We start from the raw sequence: 19,095 nt of genomic DNA, 5'->3' as shown, positions 1-19,095 counted from the left end.
GGGAAAGACACAGCCTCGGATGTGTCAAAACCACCACCCCCCTGCAGCAGGGAAATTAATTACTGGGCGATTTTCATTTCCTCTTGCAGCGCCCGCCTGAGCTAGGCACCGGAACAGGACCGGCTGAGCGGGGCTGGGCATCGGCATGGGGGACTGGCTTCCCCGCCCCCCCGCCCTCTGCCAGTTCTGGGAGAAGAAAGTTGAACCCCAAACTCAACAGGGGGCTCCAGCAGGAACCTAACCGAGAGAGGGGGGGCTTCCTCTAGCTAAAGCTGAGTGTCCACACTGGCCACTTCAGAACTGGGGAGAGGGAGAGGACTGGGGGTCAGAGGGCCACGCTGGGGAGCTCACACTCTTTTCTTTACATCCTCTTCCCCGTGTCCCCATGTGCTTGGACCCCATCTGCTCCAGGCTCTCTCTCACCTCTCCTCGCACCTTCTCCCTCTATCGTGCACTTTTCTTTCCCTTTTTTTGCATGGTGGGAGGACTTCCTTTTTGTGTCTCTGCATCTCTCTTTTCCTCTGGTGTGTGTGTCTGCGCGCATATTGCTACTTCTCTCCATCTCTGTCTTTCTTCTGTTTCTCTCTTCCTGTATCTTTTTGTCCTTATCTTGGGCTCTCTGCTGCTATTCCTACCTCTTGCAGTGTGTGTGTCTCTCTTTTTCTGAATGTCTCTGTCTTTCTCCGTGTCTCTCTCCTCTCTCTCTTTCTCCCTCCCCCCCTCCCCTTTCACCGTCTTTTTCTGTATCTCTGCGCCTTTCTTGCCCTCACTTTCTCCCCTCCTGCCTGCCCGCCGCTCCCTGCGCCTCGCCTGCCCCCACCGCCGCCGGTTCAGGGGAACGTGTGCGGAGCGATTGTCCTGGGGGACATTTGATGGATTAGAGCGCTGAACAGTTCCATTGCTAGGGGACCACCTGATCTCCTCCAGCCTGCGTCCCATATAAAGCCGGCAGCCGGAGTGCTGAGCACAGCTCCAGCGATCGCTTGTCTGCGCGCCGCCGCCGCCAAGCCCGAGCGGCAGCCAGAGCCCGAGCCCGAGCCGGGGCCGCCACCACCACTGGTGCCGGCTCCGCGCGGCCGCCCGTCCTCCCGCTGGGAGCTGTCCAGTGCTGAAACCCCGCGCGGCCAGCCAATCGCGCCCGGCTGGCCGCCTCCACCCCCTCCCCCCCAGGGCCCCACGCAAGTGCCCCGCGGAGCCCCCCGCCAGTCGCACCATGCCGCGCTCCTTCCTGGTAAAGAAGATCAAAGGGGACAGCTTCCAGTGCAGCGGGGTGCCGGCCCCCACCTACCACCCCTTGGAGAACGCCTACGTGCTGCCTGGCGCCCGAGGGCCGTCCGGGGACAACGGTGAGTGGGGCCGGGCGGGGAGAAAGGGGAGAGCAGCTGGGGCCCTCCCCAACTTGGGCCACGAGGAGGGGCGCGCGCGGCAGGGAACCCCGGGAGGAGATTTCCCTGGCCGTGTGCGCCTCCTGGGCTTCCGGAGGCCGGCGGGTGGGGCAGGGGCTAGGTCCCTACAAAGGGGAAGTCACAGGGTCGACCATCCCGCAGCCACACGCCAGCCGTACTTTGAAAGTTGTGGCCCTAGAAATGGGTTGGGTTGAGAAGGTGGTAAGAGAACAGAGAACGAAGGGTGCCCATAAAGGGCTAATGCACAAGGCAGTCTGGGGATCCCGTCTCCCTAGAGGAGTGAGGGAGCTGACTGCCTGAGTGTGCCTAGGGTGGGGAATGTAAGCCAGTCCAGACCACCAGTCCCTGCCAAGAGGGGGGGTTGGTTCCCTGAGGGTAGCTGGAGGCACCCTTACTCCCTTCAAATCTGCTCCCCCTGGTGATGCCAGAGTAGTGTTCTCAGGCCCTTGTAACAACTCTTTTGTTACCCTCAGCCACATGTCTGCCCAAGGCTGAGCCTGTCCTGGGGTCTGGGAGAAAGAGGGAATTTCTGGAAGGGGTTCTCCAAAGTGGCCCTCTTTCACTATGCCCCTCCAGAGCCTGCCCCACTGCTCCTTCTACCCCCCCTCCCATACACACACACACACACACACACACACACACTTCATCTCTTCTCAGAGCAAGTTCCTGGAGGGACAAGGGCTTGGGGGACAAGAGAGGTCATTCAGGCCCAGAAGGGGGTGATCTCTGGGGGCTGGGGAGATGAAGCAGAGACTGCTTTTGTGGACATCGCCCCAATCAAGGGGATCACAAAAGGTTTCTCCTCTGGTGACCCCCACCAAGGCAGGGATCTGGGGAGGTGGCGTCCCTTTGGCAGTGAGAGATATGGCATCAGATGTGGCATCCGCTTTGGGGTGTGTGTGTGTGCGTGAGATAGAGAGAGAAGGACGAGAAGAAAGGGCTGAGGATGAGAAGAGAGCTGAAATGGCAAAGGCAGGAGACCAGGAGGGTGGGGGCTTCCACCTCAGGGATTTCCAAGCACTTCACCCACATGCCGTCACTCTGCCAAGCCAGGTAGTGAAAGGGTGCTGGGCAAAGGGCTCTTTGACCTCATCAAGGTCAAAGAAGTTAGGAGTGATCAGGGCGACAGCGCCAGCCCCTCAGCCCCTGGCCTCTCTCAGATCCCCAACAGACCCCCTTTTCCTCTGTCCACATGTCACCTACTCTGCTGTCCTCTTGTTTCTTCAGCCTCTTGGGGTCAATGACAGAAGCCCATGGTTATGGCTGGGCTTGTCTGAGTGCTGGCAGGACAGAGGGTAGCCCTGGGGCCATGCCAGGGCTGGGGAATGTGTGTGCTAGGAGCTGGGCAGAAACGGAAATGTCTGCAAGGCTGTGAGGTGGACCCCTGGGGGGACTAACACCAAGATCTGGGCTCCCACTCTGAGTCTCCTTGGTCATGTCCCCAGGTCAGCTAAGGAAAACCAGAGAACCCCAGAGTATTTTCCATTCAAAGCCCAAACTGGAGAATGTCCCTCAAGAGGGAGGTGGGAGAGTGCCTTGCCTTGAATTCAGTCCAAAAAAGCTATGCATGGAGTCCTGAGCAAATGATGGGAAGCAAGGTCTTGGCAAAGCCTCCAGCAGGGGTGTTCCTGTAAAAGTTTGACCCCCTAGACCCATCCCTGTCATTGGGGCTTTCTCCAAAGGACTTCAGACCAACTCCCTGGCCTCCAGGGAACCCTGAGGCTGTCATAGTAGTGAGATGCCTGGCCTGGAACTCAGGGACCTGGGCTCTAGATCTATGACTAGCTGTGTGACCTTGGGCAAGTGCCTTCTCTTCTCTGTTCCCCAGTCTCCCCAGCAGTGAAAAGAGTTTGGATGCCAAGAACCAAGCTAACTCTGACAAGCTCAGCTTCTATGAAAGTCAAGTGTAGGATGGGAGACACTGGAGATGCCTAGACAAGGGTTTAATAGAATACTAGGAGGCCATTGTCAGGGTTTTTTCTTTTTAGGAGGCCATTGTCAGGGTTTCAGTAGGGCTCCATTTAATATCTGACACCTGGCTCAGGGTGGCAGAGCTTCTGGGACCTGGAGTTTTTCTTGGCTTCAGTCCCTGCAGGCTGCCTCATGGCGAGGACAGGCACCCTGGCCTGGCGGCCTTGGCAGTGTCTGCAGTGGACATCATCAGTTCAGAAGACCAGGGGGTGACCCTTCAAGCCTGGGTATGGCTGGACAATTCAGGGTCTGCCTGGTCCTGCCTGCTTTCAGGGGCCCCTTCCAATCCTGGGGTGTGGCCAGACTGGACACTGAGGGCTCCCCCACCCCATGGGCGGGTAGGGGTACCTAGGGTCCTCAGAGCTGGCCAGCTCCTGGTGGCCCGTTGTCTCCACTCTGCCGGAAATAACCTTGCTGAGCGTTTGAGGGAAGTGTGAAAAATTGCTGAGCCGACGTTTTTCTCTCCCAGCGTGTGTAAGTGTGCTGGGTAAACAAGGAGAAAGAGAGGAGGGGAGGTGAGGAGAGGGAGGGCGGGGGAGGAGGAAGGGAGGAGAAGGCAGGGAGGGATAGGGGAGGGCCTGGGACTGGAGATAGTTCCAGTTATTAGACGGATCTTCTTACAAGCCATTCCTGCAGCTCCGGCTGCAGGGCCAGGATGAGATTGGTGGGAGGGGAATGGGGAGGGGCATGGAAACCTGTGAATATGGGGTTCAGGGGAACCTCAGATTCCCAGCTGATGTAGGATCTCAAATCAAAGAGGTGTACCCCCAGCTCCACGAATGCCTGAGAGTGCTGGAGAATTCCTGGAGGACTCCTCCTACAAACACACACACACATATACAATGCTCTTCTTTGCCTCCCTACTCCCCTATTCCCTTCCCTCTCAGCCTCCGCAGGGCTGGGCAGAGGGTGCAGCAGGTGTGTCTGGGCTCCAGGCTGCCCCCAAACCTACAGAACCCCTAACCAGGGGAGGGGGAGCCCTCAAGGTGGAGAAATCTCCAGGTCTCTCTGCAAAGCTCCCTGAAAAAGGGGACCAGATCTAATTTCATCATCCCCTCCAAAAAAATGCTTTTCTCCCCTTCTGCTCCTTTGCTCCGCTGCTGTTTCTTGCCTCACTGGAGCTTCCCTTCCCCTCATCTTTCTGGGTGATACTGGGCACAGATCCAATCTCTCTGAGGTGTCAGCTCACGTCCTTAGACCCTCTCAAAACCTCATCCTCCATCTCCACTGAGCCAACCCCTAACTGAAACAGACCAAGCCCCCATCACGAGAGGCTGGCACTCAGTCACCCCAGAAAAGGCTGCTGCCCATTCACCTGCACGTCAGTGGTCTCTGTAGGCCCCTGCCAAGGATGGCTTCACTGCCCCTGGAGTGCCCACTTCCCCTCACACCCTAGCTCTGAACTCTAGCCAGGAGCCAGGTCCCTCTTCCTCTGCACCCCCACCTCAGCCTGCCCCCATATCCCCTCAGAGTGCATCTGACTGGGCTGATGAGGGATCAATGCCAATCCAATAACACAGTTGTCTGCCCTCCGCAGCTACATTAAGCCTCCCCCAGTAGGCTGAGGAAGCTCTCCTGCATCTATCCATAGGCTCATCTAGTTGACCACATTACACCAGCACCCGCCTCCTTTCAGTCCATCTGATGGCGCCGGGCAGTCGCTCCAGGCCTGGGAGCATGGCTGAATGTCCCCAGCTGCTGCACATCTACCCCAAGCCTCAGAAAGTCCGTCTGGCGAGCAGGAATGCAAAAGGGCTGCCCCAGTCCCTTGGCAGAGGGAGCCCGGAGAAGGCTAGGGAGGTGCCCAAGGACACACAGCAGGCCCATCTGGGTCTTCTATAACCACCACCTCTCCTGGCATCTTCGCCTTGGTGCAGGGCCGAGGTCCATGCTGAAGACATGTAAGATTTCCAGGTTCAAAGTCTAGGTCCAGGTTGAGGTCCAGGTCCAACATCTATGTTCTATGCCAGGTGTAGGACCAAGTGCAAAGTCTAAGTCCCAGGTCAAAGTCCAAGGTTATAAGTCCAGGCCAAAAGTCCAGGACAAATATATGTCGAAGTCCAAGTTTCAATGTCCAGGAGGAGGTCAAGGTTCAGGATCTAAGTCTAGGTCCAAGGTCCAGGTCAACAATCTAGGTCCAGGATCAAGATCCAGGTCCAATTTCTAGTCCAAGGTCATGTCCAGGTTCATTCTCAAGGCTGGCAGGGTTCAAGCCTTACATCCACCATGAGCTTGATGTGCGTGTCCTTGGGCTAGTCCGAGGGCCCATCCTGGTCTGTTTTCCCTCTGTAGGTTGCAGCTAGTCCTCCTCTGCTCTCTGACCACACTGTGTATGGGGGAGGGGAGCAACCTAAGAGTCTTTGGGATGTATAAATTGCTGTGCTGGCTTAAGGGACTTGGTGTACTCTCCTGTAGTCTTCCACTACCCCAGCCTCAGTTTTTCTCTCGAAACTGCAGTTGAACTTGATCTCTTTTAGCTATAACCTTCCAAGAACCCAGAAATCTGATTTTCCTAAGAATTAATGGGGCTCACTTAGTAGGAGTGTGGAGTAATGGGGTTAATATGGGGTATAGAATCTGGGGACATGATTCCCCCAAGGCCTGGAGTCACAGGGGAACATGAAGGACCAAGCTGAGCTTCCATGCTTTGGACAGTCTCAGTTTGTGATCCCTGAGGGCGGGCAATAGAGTACACCAAGTCCCTTAAGCCAGCACAGCAATTTATACATCCCAAAGACTCTTAGGTTGCTCCCCTCCCCCATACACACACAGTGTGGTCAGAGAGCAGAGGAGGACTAGCTGCAACCTACAGAGGGAAAACAGACCAGGATGGGCCCTCGACCTGCTGGAGGTCGTAAATGTGGACCCTGCCACAACTCCCTGGTGGCTGCTTCATCCATGTGTTCTAGGGGTCATGTAGACTGGAGGCTCTCTGGGAGAGGTGGGAGAATAGCAAGACACTGCTGACAGAGATAAGACCCCAGACCTCTTGGCCTCCTTCCCAGTGCCGGTCTCTCCCAGAGTGAAGTGTCTATTACCAGTCTTTGAGTAGGGAGGGGGCTGGAACGAGCCTTCTGCTTGCACCACTATGGGGCAGAGAGGGAGGGCAGAGACGCAGGGCATTGCACAACACTCCCTGTCTCCAGAAGGAGGCTCAGGAAGGGCCCACCTGAAATGCTCTGAGGGAGCAAGAGGCTGCCCCACCAACCAGTGCTGGGGTCTTCAAGACCCTCAGCCCACCCACTCCCATCTCCACAATCCCTTGAAAAATCTTTCCTACTGATTTCCGCAGAGCCTTGGGTCTCCCTGAGGATGATGGGATTTGGGTCAGATTCAGGAAGGACCATAATATAAGGAATTCCAGGAGCTGGGGGTAGTCAGGAGGGGCCCTGGAATCTTCTAGAAGCTCCCTGGGCCTGTGTAGTGGGCATCAGCCCCCACCTTGTAGCCCTGGTCTCACTGAGCCAGTCTTCATTCCGCCCCTGCTCATCTGGATTCAGGGACTGCCTCCACCCCCAGAGGGCAGGTGTACCAGCTGCCAGGCCCTTGGAGAAGGTGGGTGTCATTTCTGGTCCAGTGCCCAGGGAACCGCTAACAAAGATGCTATAATAAGGGGAGGGGGAGGTACCCAGCCCCTTTGCCCAGCTCTGTGAGCAGACAGGAGAAACTATTTTTATCCCGCTTTGCTGCTGACAGACCTGGCTTTCTGCTCAGCTGGCTGGAGCTGATTCTCGAGGCCCGAGGCCCTGGCACAGCAAGAAGCAGCTCTAAATATACCCATGCAGCAGCCCCTGCAGCCCCCACCACCCAGCAGAGCTGGGCCTCCTCGGGAAACTGGGCCGCCTGGGAAGCTGGCCCACCACCAGGCCTATTCCCTCTCCCATCTGAGAAGAGGGAGCTGGGATTGTGGCTGGACATTCCCTGGAGGAAGTTTGGGACCTTGGAGTCTGCGAGAGACTGGGGGAAGGGGCCTGGACTGGGAGGCAGGAGGCTGGCCTAGCTCTGACATTAACTTGCTCTGTGACCTGAGGTAGTCAAGGCCCCTCTCTGGGCCTCAGCTTCTGCAAAATTAGGGCCCAGGAGGAAATGACCATGCTGAACACAAGTTGATGTATGTCAAGCACTTAGCTGGGTGCCTTGTTCCATCAATGTTAAACATTACTTAACGAAAAATTGGTAAGGGGCTGGAGCATCTTCTAGAACATCAGCTTCTCCCCATCCCCGACACCCCGCCATCCCATAAGACACAGGTCAACTGGGAGGTGTTATTTGAGGAAACCCATCCCACTACCCTCCACCCTAAGTGGAAACCTCCCTCCACCGCACTGGTCTCCAAGCCCACTCTGGTGTTTTGGGAAGAGTACAGGCTGTGGAGCATTTCAAGACGGACTCCTCCCTGAGTGACCTTGACCAATCTCTCCCTGTCTGGGCCTCTGGGCTTAGTGCAGTGGCTGGCATACAGCAGGGGCATGGTGTTACTTGGAAGTATTATTATTATTATTATCACCTGTCAGAGATTCTCCCCAACCCTCACCCTGGGGCATCACATAGTTAGATGAGACAAGGTCTGCAAAAGGCCCAGGACCTTAATTCCCATAAAATTTCCTTCTCCTTTTAGTCTGGGATTTTTTTCCTCTGGATTCTGGACCTTCAGTGTAAAATATCAACACTCTTGGTTGGACAGGGAAAAACAAGTCATTCCCAGGTAACATGTACACAACATCGCCACATCTCCAAAGTGTTTCAGATGGGGGGATTTGGGGCCAGAGAGGCTCCAGGATCTGCCCACGGTCACACAGCTAGGAGTGAGGATGAGGTCCAGTATGAGCACCAGGTCTTCTGTCTCTGGGTCCCTGCCTCTCCCTACTCTACTGGGACCCAAACGAGGAAGTCCTATCGGGCCCTGTCAGCTGGGGGGACAGGTAGCTCTGCCTTCTGCAGTCACCACTGGGCCAGAAGAAGGTGCCCAAAGCCCACCTGGATTCCACACACAGGGTTAAAGCATACTTTATCGTGCTGTAAAGGGTTTTCCGAAGAGCCCTGGTGGCACGGTGGTTAAGTGCTCAGCTGCTAACCGAAAGGTTGGCAGTTGGAACCCACCAGCTGCTCTGCAGGAAAAAGATATGGCAACCTGCTTCTGTAAAGATTACAGCCTTGTAGATCCTATGGGACTGTTCTACTCTGTTCTGTAGGGCTTCTATGAGTCATAATTGACTCGATGGCAATTTTTTTTTTTTTTTTAAGGGTTCTCCTAGGTGGTGCAAGTATTTTGCAATTGGCTGCAAACCAAAATGTTGGTGGTTCAAACCCACCCAGCAGTTCTGTGGAAAAAAGGCCTGGCAAACTGCTTCTTTAAAGATTACAGCCAAGAAAACCCTACAGAGCAGTTCTGATCTATAAGACATGGGGACATCAAGAGTCAGGGGCCAACTTCAGCAGCTAACAAAAACAAAGGGCTCTTCAGGATTAAAGTCCAGAAAGGTGAGGTGGCTTGCCCAAGGTCACTCAATAGCCTGAGACACTCATATGTATATTCATCTACTCAGAAGGATATCACTAGGGATCGTAGCCCTAATAATAACGGCAATAATAATAACTTGAGAGGTTACTGTGTGTGCCAGGCGTTATACTAAGCACTTCGTATGTATTAACTCATTCAACCTTATTATGAGCTCCTTTATAGGATGTGGCACGAAGAGGTTAAGTAACAATCGTGGTCACATAGCTAAAGAGAAGTCTGTGGGTCTGGGGAGAATGGGATGGAGGTAAGGGAGAGGGGTGGGAGAGAGGGAGGACAAAGAGCATCATGGAGGAACCTACTCAGCCACAATGCAAAAAGCCAACCTTCCTCCTGTACAGACTAAGCTCAGAGAGATTAAGCAACCTGCTCAAGGTCACACAGCAAGTTAGAACCACCTCCTCCTAACATGACCATGCAGATTCTCATAGGACACCCAACCCATGCCAAACTCCACCACCACTGGGCATCCGGTCTGGTCCCACAATTCTGGTCCAGAGGGCCATGCTACATCTGCCCCAAGGTGGATGAGCCACGTTTGTTTGAGGCACCCCTATTTCTATACAAAGAGCCCCAGGCTACAGAAGCACAGTGCTACAGTGCTGCAGGCTACCACCAGAGGGCAGCAGGGGGCAGAGCACCCAGTGTGAGTGAAAACTGGGCTACTTCATTGAGCTCCTACTATTACCAGGGGCTTTCTCATCAGGACAAGAGGTAGAAATTACACACCCTCGGTAAGGAAAGAGGAACCCTGGTGGCTCAGTGGTTAAAGCAGCACAGCTGCTAACCAAAAGGTCAGGGGTTTGAATCCACCACTTCCATAAAGATGGAAAAACCAAAAACCAAACCTGCTAGTGACCCTACAGGACAGGGTAGAACTACCCCACAGGGTTTCCAAGGAGTAGGCAGTGGATTTGAACCGCTGACCTTTTCGTTAGCAGCCGAGCTCTTAACCACTGCGCCACCAGGGCTCCTTGCCTTGGAAACCCTATGGGACGGTTCTACTCTGTCTTATAGGGTTGCTATGAGCTGCAATTGACTTGACCACCGCAGGGGTTTTTTGGGGGGGTGGGGGATTAAGGAAACAAGAGGCCCAGAGAGAGCAGTAAGAGGTGATGAGGAGGACTCTAGGCATGCAGAAACAGGAACCCATCTGAAGAACTTGTCATTAACAATAATGGCCAACGTATATTGTGAGTTTATAACGTGCCAGGCACTGGACTGGGATTCTAGCTCTCACATACTAGCACGTGCCCTGGGCATGTTCCTTAACGTCCTTGTGCCTCAGTTTTCCCATCTTCAAAATGGTACCAGTCTTTGTGTTGTCAGCGGAGTGCATTCATATGTATAAAGCTCTTAAAACAGTGCCCAGCCCGCAAGGACTCTAGAAGCATGGGTCAACACTTGCTTACGCCATGCTTGTTTACTCATGGACTCACTACAGCGGTATGAATTAGGTGACTTCATAATCCCCTATTTTACAGCCAGGGAAATGGAGGCCCAGAGAGGTCAAGTAGTTTGCCCGAGGTTACACAGTCTGGAATGGTAAAGCCAGAACTATGCTCTTAACCAATACGCATTCCTCCTGTAATAGCAGAGCACGCAAAGCACTGGTCGCATGATCAGTGACCCTCACAAATGGATCCTACGCTCTCACCATTTTCAGAGAAAGGACCCAAAAAGCAGAAAGATGCACCATTTGCCCAAGAGCACCCAGCTAGAGTCTGTGGCGGACCCTTCTGGGCAGTGGAGTGAGGCTGGCCTGGCAAATTTTCATCACTCATTCCACAAATACTTGAGTGCCCACTAACCACCAGGCACTGTGCTGGAAGCCAGGAATAGGAGGTGAACAACCCAACCACAGCCCCGTCCCAAGGGGAAAGGCGCAAAGCAGTAGAGTGGGTTCAATCCTGGCTCCACCTCTTGAGCAAGTCCCATCACCACTCTGGGCCTCAGTTTCCTTATCTGTAAAATGGAGCTAATGAGCATATTTTTGTGATGATGAAATGAGGTGATGGGGTGAAGCACTTAGCACAGTGCCTGGCACATAGTTCGGTGCTCAATAAATATTATTATTATCGACATCAGTGATTACAATGTGAGGCAATAAAGAGTGCCCAGCATGTACTTAACTTAGTATGAAACATCCCCTGAATGTTTGGGAGCCTGGCCCCTAAGGTGGGGGGTAAGGGAAACCTCCAGACAATGAGGGACGGGAGGGGAAGGATGAAGTGCTAAGAGGCTGGGCACTTCGACTTACAAAACTCCCACCACCGCTGCCCCTCTGCATCCGTCCACAGAGCCCCTCCCCACAGTCACCCACCCCTACAATCCCCACTCACTTCTGTGGGGGCAGCTGAAGGGACAGAGGGAAAAATAAGGGCACACGCTGGCCTTCAGGGTTGGAGGACAGTCCACACAGACGTAACCCTGTGACATTGTTGTTGTTGTTCAGTTGCCATCAAGTCAACCCCGACTCACGGTGCGCAGTAGAGCTGTGCCCTGTAGGGTGGGTATTCATGGCTGCGGCCTTTCAGAAGCAGACCACCAGGCCTTTCTTCTGAGGCACCTCAGGGTGGGTTCAAAACACCAACCTTTCAGTTAGTAGCCATGTGCTTAGCCACTTGCACCACCCAAGGACTCCACAGTACACGGCAGGGCACCCAACTGCCATATGAGAGGCAAAGGCCCAGAGGCTGGGGAAGCTAAGAGAACAAAAGCAGACCAAAGCGCCTGGACTTCAGTCTGAAAGCCAGAATCCTGTTCCCAGCTTACAAAGCCCTCTCCCGTCTGACTGGGGGAGGGGAGCTGGGGGGCACAGGTCTCAGGGGTCAGAAAACCAAAAAAGCAAACTCACTGCCACCAAGTCGACTGCAACTCATTGCAACCCTACAGGACATGATAGAACTGCCCCACAGGATTTTCAAGGCTGAAATCTTTACAGAAGCAAACTGCCACATCTTTTTCCCGTGGAGCTGCTGGTGGGTTTGAACCACCTCCGACCTTTCAGTTAGCAGCCAAGCGCTTAACCATTGTGCCCAGGGGTCAGAAGGAGAGGGTCAAATCCCCTAATTTGCCACTCCCCAGCTGCGAAACTTTGGAAAGGCGCCTAACCTCCATTGTTCTCCAGAATCAAAGGACAATGGAAACACTTCATAATTAGGTGCCAGGTTGATGGATTTGTGCAAAGTCTGCCAGAAAGTCTCTGGGGAGCCCAGCCCCCAGGGCCCCCAGGATAGGTACTAGGACCAGGCTGCGCTGTGGGAGGCAAAGACAAACTGGGATGAACTTTGTCCTCAGGAAGCTCCTGGGAGAGCCCCAGTCCACCCACCCACCCATCACTGAAACCCAAGATGGACTGGATTTCGGGTGGAACTCCTGCCAGGAGGGAGGACAAGGCAAATTCTCCCTAGGGGACTCAAGGAGGCTTCTAGAGGAGCAGGAAGCAAAGCAGGTTTGGAGCAACTACTAGGAAGTTCCCTTTCCTGAGTACCTACTAGGTATCACACACTTGACCCTTTTTAAATCCTCCAGCAACCCTGGGAGGTGAGACTGAGTGGACTGTAACTGGTTTATACTACACCTCTTTATCACCAGCCTCCACTGAGCCAAGCTGGTACTGGGCACACAGATCCAGCCTGAAGTGGGGGAGGCAAACAATTAAATAATCTTTAGTGAAGTGACTTTTTCAAGCAAGTAAAAGCATAATTATAATAGCTACCATTTATACAGCAATTACGGTGCACCCGCACCTTCTCTTTCTCAATTTCCTTACATATAAAATGGGAACTATTATAGTACCTAGTTCGTAGGGTCGCTATGACGATTAAATCAGTTAACATGTGTTAAGCACTGAGGCAGTGCCTGGCACCAAGTAAGCGCTCAATACATATTTATTATCATCACCTCCCTCAGTCTTCTCAATGACTCTGGGGGAAGGGGTCCAATTATAAGCTCCATTTTGTAGACTGGGAAACTGAGGTTCAGAGAAGTTATAGAATTCAAAATGCAAAAGTCTTGAGATAAAAGAGACTGTGGGCTTTGGCTTCAGGCTGCCAAGGTTTGAATCCTGGCTCCACCACTTAAAAGCTGTGTGAGCTTAAACTGATTATTTAAATCTTAAATCTCTTTACACCTCAGTTTCCCCATCTGTAAAGTAGGAATAATAATGATAAGACCTCTTTCACTGCACGGTGGTGAGGCTCGAAGAAGACCTAACTCAGACCAAACCCAGTGCGGTCGAGTCGATTCCGACTCATAGGGACCCTATAGGAGGGAGCAGAACTGCCCCACAGAGTTTCCAAGGAGCGCCTGGCGGATCTGAACTGCCGACCCTTTGGTTAGCAGCCATAACACTTAACCGCTACGCCACCAGGGTTTCCTTGAAGAAGACAGCGAACGTAAAAGCAGAACCGTGCCTGGTACCGCGCAAGCGCTCCATGGTGGGGGGTGGGGGTGGGGGCGGGGGGAGGTTGCTGCTGTTGCCCAGGAATAGGAATTGAACTCTGGAAGCCTGACAGCTGAGCTGCATGTTAATGGCCAATGAATTACAATCAGCCATCTTTTTCCAAGAGCAGCCAGTGGGGACGCAGAGCTAGAGGGCGCATCGAGTGACTGTCCCAAGGTGGAAACCCTCCCTGACGCCTAACCACCCCACCCCGCTTCTCGCCTCCTCCAGGTTACGCCCCGCTCTGCCTGCCCCCAGGCACCCACGATGCGGACCAGAAGCCGGGCCTGGAGCTGGCGCCTGCCGAGCCCGCATACCCGCCGGCGGCGCCGGAGGAGTACAGCGACCCCGAGAGCCCTCAGTCAAGCCTCTCGGCACGCTACTTCCGTGGGGAGGCAGCCGTGACCGACAGCTACTCCATGGACGCCTTCTTCATCTCCGACGGGCGCTCACGGCGGCGACGGAGTGGGGGCACTGGGGACGCCGTGGGTGCGGGAGACGCCGGCACTGCCGGGGGGCGCGCGGGGCGCACGGGGTCGCCGGCGGGCAGCGCGCATCGGCACGCGTGCGCCGAGTGCGGCAAGACGTACGCCACGTCGTCGAACCTGAGCCGCCACAAGCAGACGCACCGCAGCCTGGACAGTCAGCTGGCGCGAAAGTGCCCGACGTGCGGCAAGGCGTACGTGTCCATGCCCGCCCTGGCCATGCACGTGCTCACGCACAACCTGCGCCACAAGTGCGGCGTGTGCGGCAAGGCTTTCTCGCGGCCCTGGCTACTGCAGGGCCACATGCGGTCGCACACGGGCGAGAAGCCGTTCGGTTGCGCGCACTGCGGCAAGGCCTTCGCCGACCGCTCCAACCTGCGCGCGCACATGCAGACGCACTCGGCTTTCAAGCACTACCGCTGCCGCCAGTGCGACAAGAGCTTCGCGCTCAAGTCCTACCTCCACAAGCACTGCGAAGCCGCCTGCGTCAAGGGGGCCGAACCACCCCCGCCACCCCCCGCCGGCCCCACCAGTTGAGCCTCCCACTGAGTCCCCAGGCCCGGAACTCTCCAGGCACCCCGGGGCCCCCACCCGCAGCGCCCTCTTTGACCCCCAGCTGTGCTCTGCCCACGCTCCTTGTGGGGACCCCTATCCTACCCCGTAACTTTTCTCTCCAGCCCCCAAACCCACAACTCACTTCCCTCACCGTCTCCCCACAGCGCACGCCGACCCACAACGTCTTTTCAGGCCACCAAGACTCGGACCTTGACCCCCTGTCTGCGCCCTCAGGGCTCCAAACTCAGGCAACAGGTCCGCATCTCTCCAGGGCCCCAGACCCGGAATTTTTTTCTTCCCAGGCTCTCCATCTCTTCCCTTCTAACTTCCAGACCTTCCCTCTCATTTCTCTAATGGAGCCCCCAACCTAAGGTCCAAACCCACCTTTAACTCTCACCCCACCTCAGTTTCCCCATCCGCACCATGATCCAGGCCCTGCAGCTCCCAAGCCACAATCCAACCCTAGTCCATCCCTCTCGCCTCTCAGCTGCGTCTCCCCCTATGTGTCCATCTCGGGGTCTAGTCTTCACTCCTCTGGGAGTCCCCATCCTGTCCCTGATCTCCATCCATACAGAGACCTTAGGTCCAGCAGTTCACCGCCCTTCTCCCTCATACACACACACACTTCCCATTCTCTTAGATCCACAGAGGCCTCCTCACCCACTCCCGCCCCCTACTCTCTCCAGACCTCCCCTTCCTCTAGCAGCCCTCAGCCCCTTGAGTTTACCAGACCTGGGGCAGATTTGAGGGGCATTTCAGGGCCCTGCCCTCTGAGGCAGCCCCTCCTTGGGCCTCCAGCCTCAATCTGCCCTCCTCCCATATTTTCTGAGCACTTTCCTCTCTGCCCCCCAGGACTACAGGTACCTCTCCTTATTTCTTAGGGGGAGGTTTGGGGCGCCTCACAAGTGCGGCCCCCCCATCCGGCTGGGTCTCTCCAGTTGTCTGTGTATTTATTTATTTATCTATTTATTATTTTATTTATCTCTTGGCCTCACCCAGGGATGGTCTGGCTTCCCCAGCTGGACTGGGAGGTCAGGGAGCTAGGCGTGGGGAAGGACAGCAAAGGCCATAGAGGGGTGTCGCCCCCACCCCATCCTCGATGCCGGGAGTGAGGGAGAAGCCCCACCCGCACCAGAGCCTGAACCCTCTGGGAAGGGGGGCATGAGAATAGGAAAGGTCACCTGCCGACCCTCAGCTGGGAAGGGGGCTCAGGAGGTCCAGACACAGGGCAGGTCCCTACCCTCCTGCGCCTTCCACCCCTACCCCAGGGAGCCCGGAGAAAGGAGCCTCCCGGATGTTTCCTATTTATTCCTCTTCTTGAGGTACCCCAGGTTCCAGGGACCGACTGAGCCCCGGACCCCTCTGGGGCCTTTGGCCCGCTCCCCGGGAGGAGCGCTCCCTCCCAGCCACGTCTATGCAACTCTCCCGAGCAAAGGGGCCGGGGCTGCCAGCCGCCACCCAGTTGGCCGCCACTACCTCCCCCGCCGCGCTTCTGCATGCGCGGGCGAGGACCGAAGCACACACCTCCGAGCGCACGGGCCCTGACCCCCTCTGCTTTAAGCACACGCCTCTGCCCCAGCGCTCTGCGCCCAGCTGGGAGGCAGGAGTCTTGGACTCTCCGACCCTCCTTCCCCTGCCCCGCCACTAAGGAGGGTGGAGGGGCCCTGAAGCAGGGATACTTCTCAAGGGCTTCCGAGGGACTGGATGTTCCTTCGCCCAGACCCAGGCCGGCCAGGGAAGGGAGGCTGCAGGGATGTTGGGAGGGAGACGGGTCGCAGAAGCAATTACGGAGGGTGTCGACTCTGTAAATAGGAACTTCCGACAGCAATAATTTTCCATGCATGCTAAGCCTTTTGGCCATATTTTGTATGAGCGCTTGGCGCTCCCCCTCCCCACTCGCCCCCAACTCGCGCCCCAGACCCCCATCCCTTCCCCGTCTCGAGCAGTATTACTTGTAACGCAATTCAGGGATATTAAAGGGACTTTGGCCACTCACCAGCGCCTCCAGACCTTGTGATGTTAAGGGGAGATTGGGCAGGGGAGGGAAGAAGAGAAAGGGTATCTTAGAGGCAACTCGATTTTTCCACTCCAATTTCTCTCCCATTAGCCTGATCAGCCTGTAGCTGCCACCAGGGGTCATAAAGCCCCAGGGGTCCCTTGGCAGCCACAAGGTCCCAGGCACCCTCTTTCCTAAATATCCCTCAAATACGGAGGTCAAAAGCTCAAAAGGGTTCAACAACCAGATTAACAACATAAGTGAATGAAGCAGGTTGTCTCAAAGCATTAGGGAGTGGTGGAGCCTGTGGCTAATTAGCAAGATTGTGTCTCAGTTTAAGGTATTGCAATTCAAATGAACTACACCTACAAAACGAATACAACTGTGGGTAATTTACCTCTAGAGAGCCAGTTTACAACTCCTACATTCTTCTCCGCTTCACCCCCAGTGGCTCTGTCCAGGGTTCTGGACAGTCTAACATGATCATGCATTCAAGGTCCTGCATGCAAAAAGTTTGACCCGGGCTCAACAGGCAAAGTTGTTCAAAAACACTGAGCTGTTTCTAGAGCTAGTGAGCTCCTTGTCACCAAAAGTGTTGGACAACCAATCCATCCTCCTTGCCATCTGTCTTGGTGATCTTTCAAAGTACAAATCTGCCCTTGCCTTGCTCAAAACTTCACTGAGGACCACCGACACCATGCCACTTACTCCCAATACCCAATGCAGACACACAGAGAAGTGGGACCTGCAAGCTTTGAGGGTTGGATGCCATGCTGGGGGGTGGGGCTGCAGGCTGGAACCCCATTTCCCCTGGAGCCACCTTACTGGTTTTCTCCTTCTGTAGGCAGTGAACCCCGTTTTTAGACCCTTACCCTGGTGCCTGTCCACCTTTCCCTTCACATGCCTTTGGGCAAGAGACTTCATCCTGAGCAGTTGCTAGGTGTCTCCAGCAGTGTCAGCACTTTAAGAACCCCCCAGAGTCTCCCGTGGCATTTCCAGAGGTCTAGACACGTTGCCCTCTGTGACTACAAACTGCTCCTGATTGGCTGCTGCACCAGTTTCTTGTTTCAGACCCAGGAAACAGAAACCACTCTAAAGCAGGTTTGGGATTTTATAAACATCTAATTCTCTATTGAATCCCTTTGAAGCAGAAAGGGATTTAATACAGGGAATTAGGTGCTGACAAAATGGGTGGAAGGGCTGCAGGCGGAACGGCTGGACCGCCAGAACACCACAGAACTGGTCCACGAGGCGAGCTGCTGCTGCTTCCTGCACGAGTGGACAGTGGAGGAATCAGGAGGCTGCACTGGAGCCTACTGAGTTCCAGAACACAGAACTATAGCTGCAACCCAGGGATCAGAGACCCCTGCCATGGCTGCTATAACTGTCTCCTCTCACCCACTGATCTGATAGCTTGATCCTGGAACACTGCTACAGAAAAAACTTAGTACCTCCGCAACTATCTTGCCAGTAGCAAGTCAAAGCAGTAGGAAGATGGCCCCTGCCAGCGAAATTCCACAGAAGTGCATCTAATTGGTAGAACCTAAGTCACTGTCAGTACCCTTGCTGCAAGAAAGTCTGGGAAATGTAGTTTTTAACTCTCCAACCATGCAATATGGAAGGCACCCTAGGAGGAGCTGGGAATGGATGCTGTGTGCCTATGAACCATATCCACCCCAGTTTTAGTGGTCCACCATCGCTTCCCTCCCTCCTTGATTGGCAACCATGTAGTTTGGGGAGTGATCATCCATTTAAGGAGTGATCTTGACTGGTCTAAGAGCAATCCCATCTCCCATGGGTTCGGAAATGGGCCAATTCTGGCCAATGAGACTCAAGAAGTTTGCTGGAAGATTCTGGGAAACTTTACCTCCTCCTCTCTCTTAAGAGAAATGAATCCAAGACTCTCTTCCCCCTGGACATGAACAAGGTTAAGTGTTATCTTGTAGCCATGAAGGGAACCAGCCTCAGTGTGAAGCCCACACCACAGATGGCAGAGCAGAGATATGGAAGGCTGTAGACTTGAAAGCAATGGGTTTAGGTTTTTTTTGTCATCCTTGATGACATCAGGGAGATGCTTAATCAACCACCCTGAAACCCACTCAGTGTGCTGCCTCTCTGGACTTCCTGGTACGTGATATGAGTGTCTTTATTGTTTAAGTCTGTTGAATCTGATTTTCTGTTACCTGCAGCCCAGAGCACTTCAACTGGTATTATCGGTTCAGCCTGCTTTTCACAATTATCTCATAGGTCTTTAAGACCACCTACTAATTCTCTGATATTTCTCTGGTCACCTCACTCTCCAACTCTTCACAATGACAATTCTAAACCTCCATTCTCCCCAAATCCCAAACCCTCCACCCCCTCCCACTCTCAGCAGGTGATCTCAAAAAACGGCTTCACCAAGAAAACAGAAGGCATTAGATGGAGAACAACCCCATTTTCCTAAATGCCATACACAAAAGTCAACCTATATATCCACCCACCCTGCACTCCTCTGATCCTGCTCTCTCTTTCTCTTATCCAAGGCAAGAGGAATTTAATGCAGAGTACTAGGTACTGGAAGAGATAAGAGAGTGAGCTCTAGGGTATGCTTTAAAAACCCACCAAAAAACAGTGGGTTTTTAAAGCATACCCTAGAGCTCGCTCTCTATCTCCTCCAGTATACCTACTAATTCCCGTTTTTGAAAAAAAAACTTCTTTTACCAAAGAGGACATTC

The 19,095-nt window shown here is 54.3% G+C and overlaps 1 protein-coding gene across 1 annotated transcript; it reads left to right on the top strand.

Moving 5' to 3' along the window:
• The first annotated feature begins 1,213 nt into the window (after positions 1-1,213).
• Positions 1,214-14,364, top strand: SCRT2 (scratch family transcriptional repressor 2). Its single transcript, XM_049869738.1, has 2 exons — positions 1,214-1,346; positions 13,574-14,364. Exons 1-2 carry the CDS (start codon positions 1,214-1,216, stop codon positions 14,362-14,364), a joined length of 924 nt encoding a protein of 307 aa, XP_049725695.1.
• The last annotated feature ends 4,731 nt before the right edge of the window (positions 14,365-19,095 follow it).

The sequence above is a fragment of the Elephas maximus genome, chromosome 25 (assembly GCF_024166365.1).
Source record: "Elephas maximus indicus isolate mEleMax1 chromosome 25, mEleMax1 primary haplotype, whole genome shotgun sequence".
In the NCBI taxonomy this organism is placed as follows: domain Eukaryota; kingdom Metazoa; phylum Chordata; class Mammalia; order Proboscidea; family Elephantidae; genus Elephas; species Elephas maximus.
This window is presented reverse-complemented; position numbering and strand designations above follow the sequence as displayed.